The sequence below is a fragment of the Dendronephthya gigantea genome, unplaced genomic scaffold (assembly GCF_004324835.1).
Source record: "Dendronephthya gigantea isolate DGI-Jeju-01 unplaced genomic scaffold, DenGig_1.0 000034F, whole genome shotgun sequence".
Classification (NCBI taxonomy): Eukaryota; Metazoa; Cnidaria; class Anthozoa; order Malacalcyonacea; family Nephtheidae; genus Dendronephthya; species Dendronephthya gigantea.
In genome coordinates this window covers 845,926-871,239 of record NW_021163044.1, presented here as the reverse complement: position 1 = coordinate 871,239, position 25,314 = coordinate 845,926, and the positions used below count along the sequence as shown (strand labels likewise).

Sequence of the window (25,314 nt, the reverse complement as noted above, 5' to 3'; positions counted from 1 at the left end):
GCTCAGTTTCGGTTTCGTGATAATGGCGCCATGTTGAATTTGAAAAGACAAGGATGTCTTGCGGCTTATGCTAAACGTGATTCTGGTTATCTTGACATGTTTTATCTTTACGTTCCCACTGTATCACTAGGATTAGATTATTCTGCCTGTGCGCAAGATCCTGTAAAGAAAATCTATCGTCGTATAACCCAGACCTCTTGGGGAGGTTTATCTGTATATTATAAAGGTCGTGGCAAGAGCTCATTTCAGACCTGGTGTGTAGTCAATAAAACACACGCCTCGCTCGCTCAAAATGACGGAATTGATCCCTACATTGGATTGACAACAGATTGTAATGACTCTGAAGATAAACGTTTCAACTTTGGTAAGTTTCTGTTGCACGTCAGATATCGAAGTACACGCGTAAAAATCTTGTTGATGCAAGTTGTTCAAAACAAGAGTAAGCAATGTTGTGCTGCACCCTGCATGTGAACAGTACTGTTAACAATGTTGTTGCAACATGTTATACAACAACATTGGATCGTGATTGCAACAACATTGATCATTCAACAAGGTTATGCCGTGTAGCAAGTACTTCCCCATACCGATGCAAAGGACATAATATCAAGACAAAAAATTTTGTCTTAAAGAGGAAATCATCGTATACATAGTCTATACTTTTTACAAAGCTCTTTGCGGCCATACCAAAAAACTTTCTTTCTCGTGAAATTACAGTGCACTTCACAACACACAGTGAATGTTCCGCAAGTTCGATTAAATCGCTATACAAACATAATAAATACGAACAGTGCAATGAATCAGCCATTATTTATGTGCTTGTGATTGTTACAGAATACTACATAATGTCTTTATAATTAATACTATGCGGGACTGTCAAACACAGAACATTGCCATGAATTTTAAACTTAGAAATCAGATGCCTTTGACTACTTGAAACGATAATTATCTACAAATTTGTTTGAGCCGACCCAAAGGCGACTTTTTTGTTCTTTACATTTCCTTTTTTTTCCAAGGTTCAGTGACATGTTATGGAAAAACGACAGAGAATGTCGCCTGTTCTAAAGATCAGTTCATGATGGTCAAGACTGGATCTTACCGTGGATTGTCTGACTCAAAGACATGTGGTTTGAGTGATGATTATAGTTGTACAGTTGATGTAACATGTCTTGTTAAGAAACAATGTGATGGTCAACATGAGTGTAAAATAACTGTGGATAAAACCTTGTTTTCTGATGTTCTGTGTCCTGGATTGAAAAAATATCTTTACTTTGAATATCAATGCATTGATTCAACAGAAAAGCATTTGTGTGGTAGGTTTGAGTGCCTAAAATTCCTAACTGTATCTCTTACATACAAAAACTTCCTAAAAACCTAAAGAAACAACTTACTATTAAATTTCCAGCTCCAGAAGGTCCTCCACTGAATGTCACAGTCACTGCAGAAAGTTCATCCTCATTATCAGTCACGTGGGATCCTCCTGAAGAAGAGAAAAGAAATGGCGTGATCGTCAATTATATTGTGTGTATCTCACATGAAGAAACTAAACCTTGCTTTAAAGAACATACTACAGAGAAGATGATGTTGGTCATCGACAATTTGAATGCGTCAACTAAATATTATGTTCGTGTTCTTGCAAGTACTAAAGTTGGTCGAGGAAACTACAGCAAAAGTCAGGGAATATTTACAAATGGAGGTAAGGCCTGTATTTCAAAGTTTCGTTGTCAGATTGACATCACGAACTAAATACTGACATTCAAGTTCATATCATTGATGTTATTTATTTTACAGAAGGAACAAAGCTGGCCACAGAGAAAACAGAAACTACATTAACTTTCTCGTTACAAACCCCTTCAGAAAATTTTACGTAAGTTCAAAACCAGCGTTCCTAAAAGCAATATTTCAGATAATTGCATGGAAGAAATCATTTGGATGATTTGATGTCTTTTACTTAATAAACGGAATGTGTTTTAGATATTTTTACGTCGTGGCTTTGAAACGAAAAAACAATGACAAACTTCCATCATCCAGCAGTTACAATGATCTAGTGACATACAAAGAAGCCAAAACGTCAGCTGAACCAAAACCTTATATTGCCGCCGTCATAACAAGCAGGGATAAAAACATGTTTATACTTGGTGATGGTGGAAATACAAGTTTTCAAACAACACGAAGACGAAGATCAACAACAAATGATTATTATAATGGACCACTGGAGTCTAGAGCAAGTTACAGTATTTTTCAAAGGATCTTTCTTGACAAGGTATCTCTAGTTATGACATTACATTCGAAGTGATTAGGAAAGACAAATATATTCAATAAAACAAGTTAACTTTCTGCATTTTCACTAATAATCGTCTCTTTCTCCAAAATATCCTATAACCTGTTAACACGAAAACCTATGTTCATTCACTCTAAGGGTGAATTTTACTCCACTGATTGGAGTCCCGCATCCGCAACGATAACACAAGCGCCAAGACCAACCCTAACCACAAACACAGGTATTGCATATAAATAATTACACCTTATTTTTTGAGCAGAATAAATAATGGTAAGTTTACGTTTAAAGAGCTTAAGGATAATCTCGGTTTATTTTAAGCTGTTGTTATATCATATTCTATAAGCGAAGTTATTCGAAGACCGCGCCACGCAGCTCTTGGGTTATATTGCAACAAAGGTGTATTTTTGTTCCTCAGGTGGTGTCCCTCATGTGTTAACCAACATGTCCAGCGGTGACGAAATGGCAAAGGAAGGTGATCTTGTCACTCTGTTGTGTTCTGCTCAAGGGGAACCACCGATCACTTTCAGTTGGGAAAAAGATCAGAAGTCACTGGATGGATTCATTGTAAAGGACATGGCTCATCGTAGTTCCTTACTTGTCGTAACAATGAAAGACGAAACAAGTTTTGGAAAATACATTTGCAATATTCAAGATCGATTTACAAAAACTGCTCATACAATTTCAGTTGTGAAACTTACAGGTAATTTACAAACTAAATTAGTGAGAGAAAATAACTTGTGTAGTTTCCAGAGCTTTTTGCATCGGTTACATGCAGTTCTACGACAGAGGATTTCAGGGTCTTTGTATTCTGGGTTGCATCTTTCTGATTTTCCCTCTTCCTTTCAGGAGCACAAAGAGAGGGCGAAGGTTGCGGAAATCATCTTGTGGGAATTATAGTATTAATAATTCTTCTGGTCATTTTACTCATAATTATTGCTTATTTATTGTTTCACCGAGTTCATCGTCTCAAATCGTCAAGCACTACGGGAAATTTGGAGAGGAAGACCAAAGACAGTTCCAAAGATATTTATGAAAATCCTAACAAAAATGACGTTGACAATTATGAACAAGTAGAGAATGAACAGTCGACGTATACAGCTCTTAAAAGACCTGGAAAGGACGAAGATGATCATGTTTATAGTCATCTGAATCAAAGACAGCAAGAATACCAAAACCAGAAGGAAACTGGATTATAAAGAGGTTTTGCACGGAACATTTACAATAAACTTAAGATTAACATTTCAATAATGAAATGAAGACGTCCAGGTTTTATCTATAATCTGGTTAAGACCACCTGTTGGTTTAAGCTGATATTTCGACCTGAACGTTTTATCGCCATTGGTTGATGGAAAGTGCCAATAGAGAATAATGTTGACATGCATGTATCAGGCAATTATGAATATTAAATACATATTATCAGTGAGCATTTAATACATTACACAACACGAGATTCCAAGGTTTGAATAATTATAAATTGATGAAAGTCATTGAGAAATGCTTATACACCTGTATAACCAAATGACATACGACATATAAGCAAGAAATGGCGAAAGATATAACATGGAAAATAAATCATATAGACAGTGCTAAACTAAGCATACCGGAAAACAAATAAATAGGGCCACAGACCATAAGTAACTGTTGCTTATTTAATTTTAAAAATAGACTCATCGAAAACAAATAAGGTCTAGAGAGGAACATTTCTCTTAATATAACATGACCATGTCATTTAGATAGCTTTTGAGAAAGATGATAGATTTATGATTGATGCTATTATTTACAGTAATTTAACAAGAACAAAACACAATTTGCTAAAACTGTTAAAGAATGTCAGACGTTTTGTTTGTTTGGGATCATGAAAGCAACATTCAGACTTCACACTGAGTTTTATGAATATTTATCTTCGCAACATCAACGATTTAGTTCGTCTTCCGCCTTCGTTTAAACTTACATCTTTACTGCAGATATCTTTGTGGATCAATCGACTTTTTAAAAAGAAAATATGTTTTCCAAGTGTTATGAGTGGAAATTATCAGGGTTCATTGTCATTCTCCTGTATTTTCATAGTAAGTAGGCTAGCTTTTAAAATATTTCACCATGCTTTAAATTCTGTCTAATTCACAATGATTTGTGCACTGTGTCATGATTAATGCGAGTTGATGTGAGTTGCAAGTCTCGCTTGCGTTAGACCGCTCATTACCAAAATTGCGAAAGTCCAAAGTTGTAGAGTATTGACAATTACTGACGTTGTTGACGGCGGTCGGGCGGAGGTAAACATGTCTTGTGACTTGCATTAACTTCCATCAACTCCCATTCTCGTTTTAAAACTGCATCAAACGATGGCAATGAATACATACATTATAATTATTTTTTTATGTGATGAATTAACATTTTTTACCGCTGGATACAACTGAGTTAGGTTATAAAAATATGTCCTTATGAATCCTACTAGTTAACTATGAAAAATCCCCGTCTATCAAGAGTTTGCCTGAAGTTTTAAAATACCGAGTCTGTGCCGAGTCCATTTTCTTTTTTATTATATTTGCCTCCTGTTTGCCAGTTGACGTAAAACTTGATTTTTAAACTCTCTAATATTTGGTAATAACATCGCAGGAAAGTCAATCAATCTCATGAATCTTAAATTCTTCAGGTGTTGCTGGTTTCTTTGTGAAACATATCAAGACAGGAATGTGTATCTATGACACAGCACGAATACAGTCACAAAGCTGGCTATGGGGCAACGTATCTTTTCTTGAACTCTCCAACAACTGTCTAGATCCAGCTGCTCAGTTTCGGTTTCGTGATAATGGCGCCATGATGAATTTGAAAAGACAAGGATGTCTTACTATATTTGATAAGAGGGGTTTAGATGAAATGTTTTACCTCTACGTTCCTGCCACCCCAGTAATTAAAGAATCATCTGCCTGTGCTGACCACCGGGTTATAGAACAAACCTCTTCGGGAGGTTTACGTGGATTTTTTAATTCTGCAGCCAGGTGTGCAGACCCTGATGGATACATAAAAACGAACCCAAGCTGTTTACACGGGGAGAATAAACGTTTTAATTTTGGTAAGTTTCTTTTCTTCCGGTACGATCTTTCTGCATGCCAGGGTTTGTCTAAGAAATGTATTCAACAGTAAAGAAAAGAAATGCTCAGAATCTAATTATATATTCTCAAACCAAGTAGACAAACTCACTGCATCTTTTTAAGTTTCGATCACGATTAACATTTCGTGTTATCCTTATCAAGGTTCAGTGACATGTTATGGAAAAACGACAGAGAATGTCACTTGTCCTAAAGATCAGTTCATGGTGGTCAAGACTGCATCTTACCGTGGATTGTCTGACTCAAAGACATGTGGTTTGAGTGATGATTATAGTTGTACAGTTGATGTAACATGTCTTGTTAAGAAACAATGTGATGGTCAACATGAGTGTAAAATAACTGTGAATGAAACCTTGTTCTCTGACGATCTGTGTCCTGGATTGAAAAAATATCTTTACTTTGAATATCAATGTTTTGATAATGTGAAATCTTTTAGCGTTGTTTGTGGTATGTATAGTGTCTATAACTGAAGGTTCTTGCTATCTTGCAAGGTCTTAACAAGTGATCTTCGTATTTCAGGTCATATTTGCAACAATCCTCTGTTAGAAGATGAAGAAAGATTTCCAGATTCGTCATTCACTGCGTCAGTTCCTTCAGAAAGTCACAGAGCTTCTGATGCAAGGATATCTAGTGGTAGTTCTTGGTGTGCTTCCGTCTCAGATGGCAAACATTATCTTCAAGTGGACCTGGGAAGACTTTATGTGATATTGATTGTCGCAATATTTGGTGACAGTACCAGTGCAAAATGGGTGACAACTTTTTACTTAAATTACACTGTTGATTCTAACAATTGGAAACAAGTTGAGACTGGAAATCACAAGGTAATTGATACGTTTTCTTTTACATTTTTATGCCTACATCAAAAGAGGGAAATATCATATACGGTATTATTGCATCAAAATGAGTAGTCCAATATTCAATTCTCGCGCAAATGTAAATTTTCCTGACATTTCTATGCATTTGTTCAAAGATATTTCAGGGCAACAAGAATGCTTTTAATGGTGCAACCATAACAAGTTTAAATGTCACAACAACAAGAGCTTTACGGTTTATTCCATTATCACATGAAGTTCAACCTTGTATGAGAATTGAGATCTGTGGTCACAGTAAGTTACGTTTATTTCTATCGAGGATTTGGTAAAGCATTTGCAGTTGGTGATTAGAAAGCGATAATTATTTAATTATGAGTTTGATTTCCTTTCTTAACAGCCTTATATCCAGACCAACCTAGAAACCTCATCGTCTTTAACATCAAGTCACGAAGTGCTGAAATATCGTGGATTGATCCTGTGAATCAAGGATTTACCAGCGTATCAAGATTTTGGATTAAAATAAAGAAAGACGACTCGCTTATTCTGAATATGACAACGGGAGAAATAAATAAATATAAAATAGATAAGCTCACTCCATACACAAGTTATGAAATATCTGTAGCTGCTGGAAACAAGGATGGTTTTGGCGAAGAGACTATGATTGCGTTATTAACACGAGAGGAAGGTATCGGTTTATTCTTCGCGCATTGTTTAAGATTGCTACAACTCTCGCGATAGAAATTTTACCTGACTGATACCCTGCCTCATTTGTTACATGCTTGAACCAGTCGAAACAAAGAAAATTCGAAGAAACGTCTTACGGTTGCCATTTTGATATATTTAGCACCAGAAGGTCCTCCACTGAACGTCAAAGTCACTGCAGAAAGTTCATCCTCATTATCAGTCACGTGGGATCCTCCTGAAGAAGAGAAAAGAAATGGCGTGATCGTCAATTATATTGTGTGTATCTCACATGAAGAAACTAAACCTTGCTTTAAACAACATACTACAGAGAAGATGATGTTAGTCATCGACAGTTTGAATGCATCAACCAAATATTTTGTTCGTGTTCTTGCAAGTACTAAAGTTGGTCGAGGAAACTACAGTAAAAGTCAGGGAATATTTACAAATGGAGGTATAGGGCCTATATTTCATAGATTCGTTGTCAAATCTCATCATCTTAAGACGAAGAGTTAACATCATAAACTACATACTGATATTCAGGTTCATATCATTGATGTTATTTATTTTACAGAAGGAACAAAGATGGCAACAAAGAGAACAGAAACTACATTAACTTTCTCATTACAAATCCCTTCAGAAAACTTTATGTAAGTTCAAAACCGGTGTTCCTAGAGCAATTTTGAGATAATTGCATGAAGAAATTATTTGGATGACCAACTGCAGACTTTGTTTTTTACTTAACAAACAAAATATGTTTTAGATATTTTTACGTCGTGGCTTTGAAACTGAGAAAAAGCAATGACAAACTTCCATCACCCAGCAGTTACGATAACAATGATCTAGTAACATACAAAGAAGCTAAAACGTCAGTTGAACCAAAACCTTATATTGCCGCCATCATAACAAGCAGAGATGAAAACATGTTTATACTTGGTGATGGTGGAAATACAAGTTCTCAAACAACACGAAGACGAAGATCAACAACAAATTATTATTATAATGGACCACTGGAGTCTGGAGCAAGTTACAGTATTTTTCAAAGGATCTTTCTCGATGACAAGGTATTGCTGGTTATGATATTACATTAAAATAAACAAATATATTCAATTACACCAAATGATCCTTCTGCATTTTCACTAACATAGGCTATCTCAATATCTTATATATCCTCATACCCTTATATCTAATATCCGTAAACCTATTTTTTGTCCACTCTATATCTGTCTGTCCTAAATATTTCATTTTAGGGTGAATTTTACTCCACTGATTGGAGTCCTCCATCGACAACCCTTAGCATAAACTCAGGTATTGCATAAAAATTGTAACACCTTATTTTTTGAGCGGAAAAAACATGGTATGTTTACGTTTATTATAGATTTAATTCTACATGCCCCCAACCTGCTCATCAGTTAACTTGGAATGTATAACTGCATGTTTCTGTTCGTCAGATAATGCCCCTCGTGTGTTAACCAACATGTCCAGTGGTGACGTAATGGCAAAGGAAGGTGATCTTGTCAACTTGTTGTGTTCTGCTCAAGGTGAACCACCAATTACTTTCAGTTGGGAAAAAGATGGAAAGCCTCTGGAGAGTTTTTTAGAAAAGAATACCCCTTATCGCAGTTCTGTTTTGGTTGTAACAATAAAAGACGAAAAAAGTTTTGGAAAATACATTTGCAATATTCAAGATCGATTTACAAAAACTGCTCATACAATTTCAGTTGTGAAACTTACAGGTAATTTACAAACTAAATTAGGGAGAGAAAATAACTTGTGTAGTTTCCAGAGCTTTTTGCATCGGTTACAGTTCTACAACAGAGGATTTCAGGGTCTTGAAATGAGTCCTAAACGGAGTGTAAATCTGTTGTATTCTGGGTTGCATCTTTCTAATTTTTCCTTTTCCTTTCAGGAGCTCAAGGAGAGGACGATGGTCGCGGAAATCTTCTTGTGGGAATTATAGTATTAATAATTCTTCTGGTCATTTTACTCATTATTATCGTTTATTTGTTTCACCGAGTTCATCGTCTCAAATCGTCAAGCACTACGGGAAATTTGGAGAGGAAGACCAAAGACAGTTCCAAAGATATTTATGAAAATCCTAACAAAGATGACGTTGACAATTATGAACAAGTTGAGAATGAACAGTCGACGTATACAGCTCTTAAAAGACCTGGAAAGGACGAAGATGATCATGTTTATGGTCATCTGAATCAAAGACCGCAAGAATACGAAAACCAGAAGGAAACTGGATTATAAACAGGCTTTTGCACGGAACATTTACAATAAACTTAAGACAAATATTTCAATAATGAAATGAGGAAGTTCGGGTATTATCTATAATCTGGTTAAGACCACCTGTTGGTTTAAGCTAATATTTCGACCGGACCTTATCGTTTTATCGCCATTGGTTGATGGAAAGTGCCAACAGGCAATTATGAATATTAAATACATATGATCAGTGAGCATTTAATACATTACACAACAAGATTTCGAGGTTTGAATAGTCATTGAGAAATGCTAGTCATTGAGAAATGAAAGTCATTGAGAAATGCTAAGACCTATATAACCAAATGACATACGACATATAAGCAAGACATGGGGAAAGATATAACATGGAAAATAAATCATATAGACAGTGCTAAACTAAGCATACCGGAAAACAAATAAATAAGGCCACAGACCATAAGTAACTGTTGCTTATTTAATTTAAAAAATCAATTCATCGAAAACAAATTTGGTCTAGAGAGGATCATTTCTCTTAATATAACATGACCATGTCATTTAGATAGCTTTTGAGAAAGATGATAGATTTATGATTGGTGCTATTACTACAGTAATTTAACAAGAACAAAACACAATTTGCTAAAACTGTTAAAGAATGTCAGACGTTTTGTTTGTTTGGGATCATGAAAGCAACATTCAGACTTCACACTGAGTTTTATGAATATTTATCTTATCGCAACATCAACGATTTAGTTCGTCTTCCGCCTTCGTTTAAACTTACATCTTTACTGCAGATATCTTTGTGGATGAATCGACTTTTTAAAAAGAAAATATGTTTTCCAAGTGCTATGAGTGGAAATTATCAGGGTTCATTGTCAGTCTCTTGTATCTTCACAGTAAGTAGGCTAGCTATTAAAATATTACACCATGCTTTGAAATTCTGTCTAATTTACAATGATTTGTTCACTGTCTCATGATTAATGCGAGTTGATGTGAGTTGTAAGTCTCGCTTGCGCGTTGGACCGCTCATTATCAAAATTGCGAAAGTCCTCTGACGATTACTGACATTATTGACGGCGGAGGTAAACAGGTCTTGTAACTTGCATTAACGTTCATCAACTCCCGTTCTCGTTTTAAAACTGCATCAAACGATGGCAATGAATAAAAACATTGTAATCACTTTTTTATGTGATGAATTAACATTTTTTATCGCTGGATACAACTGAGTTAGGTTATAAAAATATGTCCCTATGAATCCTACTAGTTAACTATGAAAAATCCCTGTCTATCAAGAGTGTTCCTGAAGTTTTAAAATACCAAGTCTGTGCGGAGTCCATTTTCTTTTTTATTACATTTGCCTCCTGTTCGCCAGTTGACGTAAAATTTGATTTTTAAACTCTCTAATATTTGGTCATATCATCGCAAGAAAATCAATAATTCTTGTGAATCTTAAATTCTTCAGGTGTTGCTGGTTTCTTTGTGAAACATGTGAAGACAGGAAAGTGTATCTATGCATGACACAGCACGAATACAGTCACACGGCTCGAGCTGGGGTAGCCTATCTTTACTTGAACTCTCCAACAACTGTCTGGATCCAGCTGCTCAGTTTCGGTTTCGTGATAATGGCGCCATGTTGAATTTGAAAAGACAAGGATGTCTTGCTATATTTAACAGGCGTTATCAAGATGAAATGTTTTACGTCTACGTCCCCGATCCCTCAAAAGATATAGAATTTTCTGCGTGTGCTAACAAACGGGTTATAAAACAAACCTCTTCGGGAGGTTTACACGGATTTTTTGATTCTGCAGCCAGGTGTGCAGACCCTGATAGATACATAAAAACGACCGTAAGCTGTCTAGACGGGGAGAATAAACGTTTTAATTTTGGTAAGTTTCTTTTCTGTCGGTACGATCTTTCTGCATGCCAGGGTTTGTCTAAGAAATGTATTCAACAGTACAGAGGAGAAGTGCTCAGAATCTAACTCTATATTATTAAACCAAGTAGACAAACTCACTTCATCTTTTTGAGTTTCGATCGCGATTAACATTTCGTGTTATCCTTATCAAGGTTCAGTGACATGTTATGGAAATACGACAGAGAATGTCGCCTGTCCTAAAGATCAGTTCATGGTGGTTAAGACTGCATCTTACCGTGGATTGTCTGACTCAAAGACATGTGGTTTGAGTGATGATTATAGTTGTACAGTTGATGTAACATGTCTTGTTAAGAAACAATGTGATGGTCAACATGAGTGTAAAATAACTGTAAATGAAACCTTGTTCTCTGATGATCTGTGTCCTAGATTGAAAAAATATCTTTACTTTGAATATCAATGTATTGATACATCAAAACAATATTCATTATGTGGTATGTTAAACCTGCGTCTGCGTGGGATATTTTCTAGCTATTTAAATTAAATGTCAGTGCATGCAATTAAGCGTTATAATTAATTGTTTCTGATTTATACTAAAAGATATAACTGAGCGTTATTTGTTATTGGCCCAAATGAATTCACCATAGGTCCTCAACCATTGTAAATATAAAGATAATATGTAACTTTTGTTCTGGATATGACGTAAGAATTGCGGAATAGCAAATTTAATAAGTTGGTACTTAATTACGCTCAAGAAAATCAGATGTTTATTTATTAGTAGCTAAGAATACCCGAGAAGAATTCTTTTTAAAATACGTAAACATTTACTATTGTTGTTTTTGTAGTGGATAACGTGCATCTGTCAGACTCATCTCTACCAAACGAGGGTTTTATACAAATAGATGTGAATTATAATGGAACCAAGACTGTTTGTTGGCAGAGTTTAAAGAACAACGCCAAGGATGTTATTTGTCGTCAACTGGGTAGTCTGGGTTATACACGAGCATCCTCTCTTGTTAATAAGACTGCTATGTCTAGCACGAAAGAAGAATTTTCTGGAAGCATTGACTGTGATGGCGAAGAGCATCACTTGTCTCAATGTTCACTTACAAATTCTCAAAAAAGCTGTTCACAGCTCTCTTACATCAAATGTAAGTAAATTCTGGATATGCTTGTGCAGGTTACGTGAACAAATATGGATTAACATTCTTTATTTCAGGTCATATTTGCAACAATCCTTTGTTAGAAGACAAAGAAAGATTTCCAGATTCGTCATTCACTGCATCTGTTTCTTCAGAAGGTCAAAGAGCTTCTGATGCAAGGATATCTAGTGGTAGTTCTTGGTGTGCTTCTGTCTCAGATGGTAAACATTATCTTCAAGTGGACCTGGGAAGACTTTACGTGTTATATGCTATAGCGACATTTAGCGATACCACTGGCTCTAAATGGTTGACATCATTTAATCTTAATTACACTGTTGACCTGGTAAACTGGAGACGAGTACAAAACGGGACGGTAATTTTTTTGTTCCAGTTTGCTGTTTTCACTAGACTAGCTACCTTAAAATACAAAAGCCTCTAGCTAAAAGGTGATTAGAGACATATTTTTTGTTTTAGCAACTAAATCTTTCATAGCAAACAAGCAAAACATTATTTAGACGGTTTATTATCATTAAATATTTCAAGAACGGTATAATTAACAACAAATGAAATATTTACTTAATTTTACCCTTTTTAATAGATATTTCAAGGCAACAAGAATGCTTACAATGACGCAGTCATAAGAAATTTAAATTACATAACAACAAGAGTTTTACGATTTATTCCATTATCATATGAAGTTCAACCTTGTATGAGAATTGAAATTTGTGGTGACAGTAAGTTATACATTACTTTATCTCCCATCAAGGCTTTAATAAGTTAGTTAATAGCTGCTAATAATAATTTCTAAAGGATATTTATCTCATTTATTTTCATTCCTAATAGCCTTATATCCAGACCAACCAAGAAACATCACCGTCTTTAACATCAAGTCACAAAGTGTTGAAATATCGTGGATTGATCCTGAGAATCAAGGATTTACCAGCGTATCAAGATTTTGGATTAAAATAAAGAAACATGACTCACTTAATCAGAATATCATCACGGGAAAAATAAATGAATATATAATAGATAAGCTCACTCCATACACAAGTTATGAAATATCTGTAGCTGCTGGAAACAAGGATGGTTTTAGTTCAGCGAAAACAATTATGTTTTCAACACGAGAAGATGGTAAGTGGATAATTATAAGTAAGTTATACATTACTTTATATCCCATCGAGGCTTTAATAAAGAGTTGGCAATGATAATTTAGAAAGGAAATTTATCTCATTTTATTTTTATTCCTAACAGCTTTATATCCAGACCAACCAAGAAACCTCACCGTCTCAAACATCAAGTCACGAAATGTTGAAATATCATGGATTGATCCTGAGAATCAAGGATTTACCAGCGTATCACGATTTTTTATAATAATGAAGAAAGCGGACAACTCGCTTATTCTGAATATCATCACGGGAAAAATAAATGAATATATAATAGATAAGCTCACTCCATACACAAGTTATGAAATATCTGTAGCTGCTGGAAACAACGATGGTTTTAGTTCAGCGAAAACTATTATGTTTTCAACACGAGAGGACGGTAAGAATGATGGATAATTTCTTAACGCGGTTTCGAAGCATCGGCTTCATCGGTAATTGAGGCGGCTAATCATATAATACAAACACTTTCTAAAACAAACTCAAGGAAACAACTTACAATTAAATTTCCAGCTCCAGAAGGTCCTCCACTGAACGTCAAAGTCACCGCAGAAAATTCATCCTCGTTATCAGTCACGTGGGATCCTCCTGAAGAAGAGAAAAGAAATGGCGTGATCGTCAATTATACTGTGTGTATCTCACATGAAGAAACTAAACCTTGCTTTAAAGAACATACTACAGAGAAGATGATGTTAGTCATCGACAGTTTGAATGCATCAACCAAATATTTTGTTCGTGTTCTTGCAAGTACTAAAGTTGGTCGAGGAAACTACAGTAAAAGTCAAGGAATATTTACAAATGGAGGTATAGGGCCTATATTTCATAGTTTCGTTGTCAGATCTCATCGACTTAAGACGGAGAGTTAACATCACAAACTACATACTGATATTCAGGTTCGTATCATTGATGTTATTTATTTTACAGAAGGAACAAAGATGGCAACAAAGAGAACAGAAACTACATTAACTTTCTCGTTACAAATTCCTTCAGAAAATTTTACGTAAGTTCAAAACCGGCGTTCCTAAAACAATATTTCAGATAATTGCATGGAAGAAATTATTTGGACGACCAACTACAGACTTTGTCTTTTACTTGACAAACAAAATATGTTTTAGATATTTTTACGTCGTGGCTTTGAAACTGAGAAAGAGCAGTGACAAACTTCCATCACCCAGCAATTACGATAAAAATGATCTAGTAACATACGAAAAAGCTAAAACGTCAGCTAAACCAAAACCTTATATTGCCGCCGTCATAACAAGCAGGAATAAAAACATGTTTATACTTGGTGATGGTGGAAATACAAGTTTTCAAACAACACGAAGACGAAGATCAACAACAATTGATTATTATAATGGACCACTGGAGTCTGGAGCAAGTTACAGTATTTTTCAAAGGATCTTTCTTGATGACAAGGTATTGCTAGTTATGATGATACATTAGGATAGACAAATATATTCAATAACACCAAGTGATCCTTCTGCATTTTCACTAACAAATCTCAATATCTTATATCCTCATACTGTTATATCTAATATCCTAATACCCGTAAACTTATTTTTCGTCCACTCTATATCTATCTGTCCTAAATATTTCATTTAAGGGTGAATTTTACTCCACTGATTGGAGTCCTCCATCGACAACCCTTAGCATAAACTCAGGTATTGCATATAAATTATAACACTTTATTTTTTGAGGGGAAAAAACATGGTATGTTTACGTTTATTATAGATTTAATTCTACATGCCCCCAACCTGCTCATTAGTTAACTTGGAATGTATAACTGTGTTTCTGTTCGTCAGATGGTGTCCCTCGTGTGTTAACCAACATGTCCAGTGGTGACGTAATGGCAAAGGAAGGTGATCTTGTCAACTTGTTGTGTTCTGCTCAAGGTGAACCACCGATCACTTTCAGTTGGGAAAAAGATGGAAAGCCTCTGGAGAGTTTTATAGAAAAGAATACCCCTTATCGCAGTTCTGTTCTGGTTGTAACAATAAAAGACGAAAAAAGTTTTGGAAAATACATTTGCAATATTCAAGATCGATTTACAAAAACTGCTCATACAATTTCAGTTGTAAAACTTACAGGTAATTTACAAACTAAATTAGGGAGAGAAAAAAACTTGTGTAGTTTCCAAAGCTTTTTGCATCGGTTACAGTTCTACAACAGAGGGTCTTGAAATGAATCCTAAACGGAGTGTAAAACTGTTGTATTTTGGGTTGCATCTTTCTAATTTTTGCTCTTCCTTTCAGGAGCTCAAGGAGAGGGCGAAGATCGCGGAAATCTTCTTGTGGGAATTATAGTATTAATAATTATTCTGGTCATTTTACTCATTATTATTGCTTATTTATTGTTTCACCGAGTTCATCGTCTCAAATCGTCAAGCACTACGGGAAATTTGGAGAGGAAGACCAAAGACAGTTCAAAAGATATTTATGAAAATCCGAACAAAAATGACGTTGACAATTATGAACAAGTGGAGAATGAACAGTCGACGTATACAGCTCTTAAAAGACCTGGAAAGGACGAAGATGATCATGTTTATAGTCATCTGAATAAAAGACCGCAAGAATACGAAAACCAGAAGGAAACTGGGTTATAAAGAGGCTTTTGCACGGAACATTTACAATAAACTTAAAGGACATTGGCAACGAAAATTTTTATTTGCCAAATCTGTTGAAATCATCTAGGAAATACTTAATTTAATGTTTTTGTGTGTCTATCGAATTTGGTTCTTGAGAAAATTTCCAAAAATGTTCATCGGTGGTCCGCCATTTTGAAAATCGAGCTTTATGCTAATTTATGCTAGAATACATTTGTGACGTCATTTGATGGGTTCGGGAAATATGATTATATAAACTATTGTTGTATTCTCATATGGCAACTTGAAAAACTTGGTAAAATAGAGTATAGAGGGGGGACAGAATCAAATACCTATGCAAAATTAACGCATCAACATTGCGGGGACATGTTTTTCAAAATATTTGGAAGAGAACATTGAATATGAACTATGTACACACATATTTACACATGCAGTGCACGTCGATACACAACAGGACGTTACGGTGGCAACACAACACAGCTAATAACCAATCTCCCAAAGTTTAGAATTCTACTTATATTTAGATTTATACTAAAGCTAAGGCGCGCATATTTTCCCCTGCTAACAATTTTACTATATTTTAGCATAAACAAGACGCCTTTTCTGGCGTTAACTCCGGCGTGCCGCGCACGTGCTAGTCTTCAATATGAAGGCTCTGAACATAAACAATACTATGGAATGCCATAGCTGTCTTACGTTGGTATATATTCATCATATGCGGTGCTTTTGTCTCTATATGCTGTCCTTTTGACATTATATGCGGTGCATTTTTCTTTATATGCTGTCCTTTTGACATTATACGCGGTGCGTTTCTCTTTATATGCCATGCAATTGACATTATACGCGGTGCATTTCTCTTTATATGCCATGCAATTGACATTATACGCGGTGCATTTCTCTTTATATGCCATGCAATTGACATTATACGCGGTGCATTTCTCTTTATATGCCATGCAATTGACATTATACGCGGTGCATTTCTCTTTATATGCCGTGCAATTGACATTATACGCGGTGCATTTCTCTTTATATGCCGTGCAATTGACATTATACGCGGTGCATTTCTCTTATATGCCGTGCAATTGACATTATACGCGGTGCATTCTCTTTATATGCATGCAATTGACATTATACGCGGTGCATTCTCTTTATATGCCGTGCAATTGACATTATACGCGGTGCATTTCTCTTTATATGCCGTGCAATTGACATTATACGCGGTGCATTCTCTTTATATGCCATGCAATTGACATTATACGCGGTGCATTTCTCTTTATATGCCGTGCAATTGACATTATACGCGGTGCATTTCTCTTTATATGCCATGCAATTGACATTATACGCGGTGCATTTCTCTTTATATGCCGTGCAATTGACATTATACGCGGTGCATTCTCTTTATATGCCATGCAATTGACATTATACGCGGTGCATTCTCTTTATATGCCATGCAATTGACATTATACGCGGTGCATTTCTCTTTATATGCCGTGCAATTGACATTATATGCGGTGCATTTTATACAGTTCATATTCATTTAGATGCCTTGCAAACCTAAATGTTGTTCGATCGCGAAATTCAGAAGCTCATTGTACTTTAAAAAGTATAGAAGTTTAATTGTTCAAAAATGTAAATAAACCGCATGATACGTTCACTTTGTCTTACACTTTGGAATTCGTGCTTTATATATTAAATCTTCAATCCTGTGCAAATTAACTGCGACGTGTCAACGCAACCATAAGTGATCATATCTTGTTATTAAACGGCGAAATAGCAGCGATAATATTAAAATAGGACCAGAATCTACATGTATTTAATATATTCTTTCCCCAATTAAATCGAAACTTAATCGAACAGCATCAAACGCACGGTTTATTTGTTCCTTTTAGAGGAATTGCCGTATCATGTGAGAGAAATCAAATGAACATGTCATACGACACGACAAAATATTATTTGAGTGACCACACGACGAAGCGCGAGTTTGCGAAATGTTCGTATTCGTCGTACTCTAGTGCTTTTTCATAGCAGCAATAACATTCTACAGCCCTTGTTAATAATGCGCAATGTCCACATTTACACCAAGTAAGTTTTTCAAGGCGCCCGCATTCCCTATTTCGAACTCGCGATCGAAATCTTCGTCAGAGGAAGATGAATCACTACCGTTTTCGGCATCGCTATCGTTAGATATATATCACAAGATTTTCCCTGCGCCTCTGGCTCATATTGGTAGGGCAACACTTCCTCTAACTGCATGGTTTTCGTTAATATGTTCCATGACAATCATAAAAAAACTACAACTCCCTTTTTAAAGCAAAAAATCTCGATAAACACAGTAAACACGCTAGTAAAATATATTGATGTGTTTAGGGAACCCATCAAATGACGTCACTTCCGCCAAATATAATTTTTTCAAAAATTGATCCAATATGGCAGACGAGGTCCAAATTTTGGCTGAATTGTGGTGAAAATAACTCATAAACGAAACATTTTTGGAACAAATTAACACTATATCCATAATTAGACGGTTGAACACTTTAAAAATAGCGAATAAAAATTTTCGTTGCCAATGTCCTTTAAGATTAATATTTCAATAATGAAATGAAGACGTCCAGGTGTTATTTATAATCTAGTTAAGACCACCTGTTGGTTTAAGCTCATATTTCGACCTTATCGTTTTATCACCATTGGTTGATGGAAAGTGCCAACAGGCATGCAATTATGAATATTAAATACATATGATCAGTGAGCATTTAATTCACAACACAACACGAGATGAGAAATGCTAAGACCTTTATAACCAATTAAATGACGTACGACATATAAGCAAGAAATGGCGAAAGATATAACATGGAAAATAAATCATATAAACAGTTCTAAACTAAGCATACCGGAAAACAAATAAATAGGGCCACAGACCATAAATAACTGTTGCTTATTTAATTTTAAAAATAGACTCTTCGAAAACAAATAAGGTCTAGAGAGAATCACTTCTCTTAATATAACGTGACCATGTCATTTAGATAGCTTTTGAGAAAGATGATAGATTTGTGATTGGTGCTATTATTTACAGTAATTTAACAAGAACAAAACACAATTTGCTAAAACTGTTAAAGAATGTCAGACGTTTTGTTTGTTTGAGATCATGAAAGCAGCATTCAGACTTCACACTGAGTTTTATGAATATTTATCTTCGCAACATCAACGATTTAGTTCTTCTTCCGCCTTCGTTTAAACTTACATCTTTACTGCAGATATCTTTGTCGATGCATGAATCGACTTTTTAAAAAGAAAAGATGCTTTTCAAGTGCAATGAGTGGAAATTATCAGCGTTTATTGTCAGTCTCTTGTATCTTCATAGTAAGTAGGCTAGCTTTTAAAATATTTCACCATGCTTTGAAATTCTGTCTAATTCACAATGATTTGTGCACTGTCTCATGATTAATGCGAGTTGATGTGAGTTGCAAGTTTCGCTTGCGTTAGACCGCTCATTACCAAAATTGCGAAAGTCTAAAGTTAAAGAGTACTGACGATTACTGACATTATTGACGGCGAAGGTAAACATGTCTTATAACTTCCATCAACTCCCATTCTCGTTTTAAAACTGATCAAACGATGGCAAACTTAATCTTCATGACTACGCAAATATGAATACACATATTATAATAATTTTTTACGTGATGAATTACTGTAACTTTTTTACCTGGATACAAGTTAGGTTATAAAAATATGTCCGCCGCCCTCTGTTAATCATACTACATTGTTTTATATATTGGCAAAGCAAGTAATTAGATTCGATATTTCGTATCTCTGGGGATGGTTCTTATTATATTGCCGATACTTTATATAACTATATAGAGTTTCCAATGGCAATATTTCGCTTAATGATCGTTCACTAATTATCTGCGTGATTGACTTGGAAAATATGAATAACTAGAGCTTTAAATAAGGAGTTAATTCAAGCATCGCAATTCTGGAAAGCGGAAACGGGAAAGACTGAACTTTCTTGACAGAATTTTCGTCCAGATTCTTCGTTTTCTATTTTTTTTCCTATAAGAAAACAACAATTGCGCCTGGAGTTTTAAAACTTCGAGTTCGTTTACACTTTATCACATTTTTGCCTATATTTTTCTTTGCCTGTTGTTTGCCGGTTGAGGTATAACGTGAAGCTTAAACTTTCTAATATTTCGTTAAAACACCGCAAGAAAATCAAGCATACTCTTGAATCTTAAATTTTCAGTCTCATACATTCAGGGGTAAGCCAGGCGAGATGTGTTTGTGTTCATGTTTTTTCCAGATGTTGCTGGTTTCTTTGTGAAACATATCAAGACAGGAATGTGTATCTATGACACAGCACGAATACAGTCACAAGGCCCGGACTGGGGCAGCGTATCTTTTCTTGAACTCTCCAACAACTGTCTGGATCCAGCTGCTCAGTTTCGGTTTCGTGATAATGGCGCCATGTTGAATTTGAAAAGACAAGGATGTCTTGCTATATATCAGAAGAAGGGTCAAGATGAAATGTTTTGGGTCTACGTTCCTGCCACCCCAAAAATTAAAGAAAAATCTGCCTGTGCTAACAAACGGGTTATAGAACAAACCTCTTCGGGAGGTTTACGTGGATTTTATAATTCTGCAGCCAGGTGTGCAGACCCTGATGGATACATAAAAACAAACGTAAGCTGTCTAGACGGGAAGAATAAACGTTTTAATTTTGGTAAGTTTTGTGCGATCTTTTTTGCCTGCCAGAGTTGTCTGAGAAATTCAACAGTAACGAGAAAAAATTGAGAAAAAGAACGTATAATTAGCTACAGCTGTATTCTCCCCGAGTCCTTTCCAGTCTCAAACGCGATTAACATTTTGTGTTATCCTTATCAAGGTTCAGTGACATGTTATGGAAAAACGACAGAGAATGTCACTTGTCCTAAAGATCAGTTCATGGTGGTCAAGACTGCATCTTACCGTGGATTGTCTGACTCAAAGACATGTGGTTTGAATGATGATTATAGTTGTACAGTTGATGTAACATGTCTTGTTAAGAAACAATGTGATGGTCAACATGAGTGTAAAATAACTGTGAATGAAACCTTGTTTTCTGATTATCTGTGTCCTGGATTGAAAAAATATCTTTACTTTGAATATCAATGTATTGATACATCAAAACAATACTCATTATGTGGTATGTTTGATTTGGATTGAAGTTGCGTTGGAGCGCTGAGTATTTAATGCATGTTTCTAGCGCGCGAGAAACTTCGTACACAATCTATAATTTTGTTAACCTTCATTTTAACGCAGATTAATACTAACTGATGCGACCCTTATTTAGTAAAAACCTAACCTAGAAACCAGCGTATATGGACATCCTATAGCTATTTAAATTAAATGTAAATGCGATTAAGCGAAATAATTCTACTGTTTTTCAACGCCAAATCGATTACAAAAAATAACCGATGGAAGTAGCTTCTAAGCGCCATACCAGTTATTGGCCCCAATAAATTCCAATTCATCATAGGTTCTCAACCATCATGAATATCAGTGAAGATAAACAAAATATAAAAATTCCTCGATATGATGCATGTGAAAATTGCAGAAAAGCGATTATATTGCAGATAAACGATATAAGGAAAAACGTGTATTTAGAAGTAGGTATACGAAAAGTATTCTTTGCAAAATATGTAAACATTTACTATTGTTGTTTTTGTTTTTGTAGTGGATAACGTGCATTTGTCTAATTCCACTCTACCAAATGAGGGTTTTATACAACTAGTGACAGAACGCAGTGGAACTAAGACTGTTTGTTGGCAAAGTTTAAAGAACAACGCCAAGGATGTTGTTTGTCGTCAACTGGGTTATACACGAGCATCCTCTCTTGTTCATAAGACTGGTTCATCGGATGTCAAAGATTCAATATTTTCTGGCAGTATCGACTGTGATGGCGGAGAGATAGATTTGTCTGAATGTTCAATGAATGCTTTTGTTGGAAATTGCTCTGGTTTCTCGTACATTAAATGTAATGTAATACTTTAATTTTTAGAAATTTCAAGGGAAACCAGATTGAAAGAACATAAAGAATGAAAACTATTAACAATGACCAACTTTATCCTTTATGTTGATTTCAGGTCATATTTGTGATAATCCTCTGTTAGAAGACAAAGAAAGATTTCCAGATACGTCATTCACTGCCTCAGTTTCTTCAGAAGGTCACAGAGCTTCTGATGCAAGGATATCTAGTGGTAGTTCTTGGTGTGCTTCTGTCTCAGATGGCAAACATTATCTTCAAGTGGACTTAGGAAGACTTTACGTGTTATATAATGTGACAACGTTTGGTGACAGTACCAGTGCCAAATGGGTGAAGACTTACAACTTAAATAATACGGTTGATTTGAAAAGTTGGAAGCAAGTTCAGGCTGGGAGTGGCAAGGTAATTTACTATATGTGACTTTTTGAAGCAGAAAAATTTACGTTGGCGTCGTTTCCCGATATAGTTATAGCAATAGCTCTTTCGTATTCAGTGAATATTAATAGAATGTTTAATATTTCATGTCAATCTTAATTACAAAGGGGTTTAAAAAATATAACGGTTATTTTATTGTGTCATATAGTATCATAGTGTTGGGTATTTTACGCAAAACACATCACACTTTTTCAAAGATATTTCAAGGCAACAAGAATGCTTACAATGACGCAGCCATAAGAAGTTTAAATGACATAAAAACAAGAGCTTTACGGTTTACTCCACTATCACATGAAGATCAACCTTGTATGAGAATTGAGATTTGCGGTGACAGTAAGTTACATTCATTTTAGTATTGACGCTCCGAGGATGAGTTTACAATTATGATATAAAAAAGTTATCATAGTAAAGATTTGTCACAGTTTCATGTGCTTTCTTTTTCAAGCTTTGTATCCAGACCAACCTAGAAACCTCATCGTATTTAACATTAAGTCACGAAGTGTCGAAATATCGTGGATTGATCCTGAGAATCAAGGATTTAGCAGCGTATCAAGATTTTGGATTAAAATGAAGAAAAACGACTCACTTATTCTGAATATCAAAACAGGAAAAATGAATAAATATAAAATAGATAAGCTCACTCCATACACAAATTATGAAATATCTGTAGCTGCTGGAAACAAGGATGGTTTTGGCGAAGAAACGAGTTCTTCATTTATAACATTGGAAACTGGTTAGAATTGAAATATATTTCTTATATTGGCGACGTTGTGATTAATGACGTTAGTGAGGACATAATCTATGCCTACGACATTGAAGCCTGACTGATTGAAACATAATTAGTTTTCTTGAGAAAACTGTCTTCTTGACAATCCTCTTATAATTGTTTATAGTGCGGTCCAAATTTGACTTACAACACTACCCTTTCGCTGACCTATTGCGCTCGTTATTAGTTAATCTGATAGATTAGTTGCATTTGATTGGTTCATGTTCTCTCAAAGATAGTGCTGGTGGAATTCAAATATGAACCTCGCCCGGAGCTGTTTGTTTTGGTTCAATTGTCTAATAATATACAAAATATCAACTATACGAACCTCCATTTTGATTTTTAGCACCAAGTGGTCCTCCATTAAACATCAAAACCACATCAAGAAGTACATCATCTCTGTCTTTCATTTGGGATCCTCCTGAGGAAAGTAAACAAAATGGCGTCATTATCAGTTATACTGTGTGTGTTTCGAATACAGACGATGGAATTTGCTTTCACTCATTTACAACCACAGAAAGAAATTGGGTTGCGCGGGATTTGAATCCATCAACCAAATATTATATTCGTGTTCAAGCGAGTACTAAAGCTGGTCGTGGTAACTACAGTGAGAGTAAAGGATTCTTTACTAATGGAGGTATGTTGAACAATAATGTTGAACAACACCATTCTGTGATGTTGAATTGGTTCAGATATATTCAAGTATCGAAAATAAGCTTTTCATTTTGTGACCGATTCGAAACTTCACCTAATATCTAAAGATACATCTCAATCGCAGATTTGGAAAACATCTCTGCAGAAAATTGCTAAAATTTCGTTCTTAAACGCGGGAATGTATTATTCATGCACACGCAAGCCCGTATCACATCAACTTAGTTTTGTGTTTTTTATGATCAACATTTTCTCTCATAGGAGCGACAGAAGAGGCTGCTGACGTGACGTCAAGTACACTCAAATTTTCATTGAAAATTCCTTCAATGACGTATTTGTAAGTTTATTTATTTAAATATTAGTGTACGAAGACAGACACCAAGTGCTATTGAAGAGGTAAATGTTTCTCTTCAGGCATTTTTACGTCGTAGCTTTAAAACTTAAAGACGGTAAAGAACCTAAATCATCTGGTAGTTATGACAACAATGAACTAGTGACGTATGCTGAGGCAAGAAAATCATCTGATCCCAAACCTTACATTGCCGCAGTCTTTACATCCGGCGATGTGAATGAAAACGTGTTTATACTTGGTGATGGTAAGAATACAAGTGATCTAACATCACGAAGACGCAGATCAACTGCGAGTGATTACTACAATGGTCCGCTTGAATCTGGCACTAGATACAGTATTTTTCAAAGGATGATACTCAATGACCAGGTAATTCTATGTAAATTTAATGAAAGTCTAGATACAATAATTCCTTTGCCTAGTTTCAGTTTACCAGGCTTACTTACATGTCAAAAATTGAGAGGAAAAAAAATGTGGCTGACAAGGAGACTGAAGTCTAAAGAGTGGAAAAGGACAAATATTGGAAGAGGAACATCGTTACACCAACTAGCAGGACAAGTATTATTTCATGTCATCATCCGTCTTTCTGGGTCATAATATATAATGATCATTTTCCTTAAATAGGATTATTACTCTACAGACTGGAGCCCAGTTTCGAAGACAAAGATGAATCAGCTAGTACATCCCAAGGTAACTTACTCTTAAAGGGTTTATTAAACAAAAACCTGTTTTAGAAAATTGAGGTTAAATGTAAATGCCTGTTAATTTCCTTCCCCAGGTAGTCCTCGTGTGTTAACCAACATGTCCAGTGGTGACGTAATTGCAAAGGAAGGTGATCTTGTCACCCTGTTGTGTTCTGCTGAAGGTGAACCACCAATTACTTTCAGCTGGGAGAAAGATCGAAAGCCTCTGGATAGTTTAACGGAGATAGAAAAGCCTTACCGTTGTTCTTTACTAGTTGTAAAAGTGAAAGACGAAACAAGTTTTGGAAAATATATTTGTCATGTTCATGATAGGTTTCAGAGCACGAATCATACATTTTTTATCCAAAAACAAATCGCCACAGGTAACTTGAATTTTTAACAAATTGAGAAATTAACAAATGCACACTGGCTTTCACTTGCAAAAATGAACGGAATGCCTGGAACGGAATCCTGGATCGTTAGTTCCAGATCTCGATTTCATCAATCTTGATTCGAAAATCAAATAAATTTTAGGA

The 25,314-nt window shown here is 35.4% G+C and overlaps 5 protein-coding genes and 1 long non-coding RNA gene across 6 annotated transcripts in view; 5 read left to right on the top strand and 1 right to left on the bottom strand.

Moving 5' to 3' along the window:
• The first annotated feature begins 298 nt into the window (after nt 1-298).
• LOC114525469 lies at nt 299-4,151 on the top strand. The gene is made up of 8 exons (XM_028546833.1): nt 299-364; nt 1,014-1,310; nt 1,403-1,693; nt 1,789-1,864; nt 1,972-2,260; nt 2,417-2,498; nt 2,694-2,978; nt 3,125-4,151. The coding sequence occupies exons 2-8, from the start codon at nt 1,073-1,075 to the stop codon at nt 3,472-3,474; spliced, it is 1,611 nt and encodes a 536-aa protein (XP_028402634.1). The 5' UTR covers nt 299-364; nt 1,014-1,072; the 3' UTR covers nt 3,475-4,151.
• Nucleotides 4,152-4,212: 61 nt separating this feature from the next.
• On the top strand, nt 4,213-9,681 carry LOC114525467. The gene is made up of 12 exons (XM_028546831.1): nt 4,213-4,344; nt 4,929-5,348; nt 5,530-5,832; nt 5,905-6,269; nt 6,356-6,491; nt 6,595-6,882; nt 7,042-7,332; nt 7,453-7,528; nt 7,642-7,942; nt 8,129-8,186; nt 8,330-8,614; nt 8,788-9,681. The coding sequence occupies exons 1-12, from the start codon at nt 4,281-4,283 to the stop codon at nt 9,132-9,134; spliced, it is 2,934 nt and encodes a 977-aa protein (XP_028402632.1). The 5' UTR covers nt 4,213-4,280; the 3' UTR covers nt 9,135-9,681.
• A 938-nt stretch (nt 9,682-10,619) lies between these two features.
• On the top strand, nt 10,620-16,336 carry LOC114525343. Its single transcript, XM_028546602.1, has 13 exons — nt 10,620-10,987; nt 11,169-11,468; nt 11,820-11,957; nt 12,194-12,489; nt 12,715-12,850; nt 12,960-13,247; nt 13,368-13,658; nt 13,790-14,080; nt 14,201-14,276; nt 14,392-14,692; nt 14,880-14,937; nt 15,079-15,363; nt 15,529-16,336. The coding sequence occupies exons 1-13, from the start codon at nt 10,732-10,734 to the stop codon at nt 15,876-15,878; spliced, it is 3,066 nt and encodes a 1,021-aa protein (XP_028402403.1). The 5' UTR covers nt 10,620-10,731; the 3' UTR covers nt 15,879-16,336.
• A 351-nt stretch (nt 16,337-16,687) lies between these two features.
• Nucleotides 16,688-17,473, top strand: LOC114525341. Its single transcript, XM_028546600.1, has 2 exons — nt 16,688-16,934; nt 17,032-17,473. Exons 1-2 carry the CDS (start codon nt 16,704-16,706, stop codon nt 17,293-17,295), a joined length of 495 nt encoding a protein of 164 aa, XP_028402401.1. The 5' UTR covers nt 16,688-16,703; the 3' UTR covers nt 17,296-17,473.
• A 2,449-nt stretch (nt 17,474-19,922) lies between these two features.
• The window catches only part of LOC114525468, a 6,272-nt gene continuing 880 nt past the window's right edge, over nt 19,923-25,314 (top strand). Inside the window, exons 1-11 of the mRNA XM_028546832.1 lie at nt 19,923-20,592; nt 20,755-21,054; nt 21,586-21,885; nt 21,995-22,296; nt 22,527-22,662; nt 22,775-23,062; nt 23,442-23,732; nt 24,008-24,083; nt 24,161-24,464; nt 24,720-24,785; nt 24,874-25,161. Of these exons, the coding sequence (XP_028402633.1) occupies nt 20,160-20,592; nt 20,755-21,054; nt 21,586-21,885; nt 21,995-22,296; nt 22,527-22,662; nt 22,775-23,062; nt 23,442-23,732; nt 24,008-24,083; nt 24,161-24,464; nt 24,720-24,785; nt 24,874-24,891 (2,514 nt within the window). The 5' untranslated portion in view covers nt 19,923-20,159 and the 3' untranslated portion in view covers nt 24,892-25,161. The remainder of the gene's footprint in view (nt 20,593-20,754; nt 21,055-21,585; nt 21,886-21,994; nt 22,297-22,526; nt 22,663-22,774; nt 23,063-23,441; nt 23,733-24,007; nt 24,084-24,160; nt 24,465-24,719; nt 24,786-24,873; nt 25,162-25,314) is intronic.
• Nucleotides 20,282-25,314, bottom strand: part of LOC114525470 — a 27,776-nt gene continuing 22,743 nt past the window's right edge. Inside the window, exons 3-4 of the long non-coding RNA XR_003687194.1 lie at nt 23,424-23,516; nt 20,282-20,367 (exon numbers count right to left, since the gene is read on the bottom strand). This is a non-coding gene — a long non-coding RNA (uncharacterized LOC114525470). The remainder of the gene's footprint in view (nt 20,368-23,423; nt 23,517-25,314) is intronic.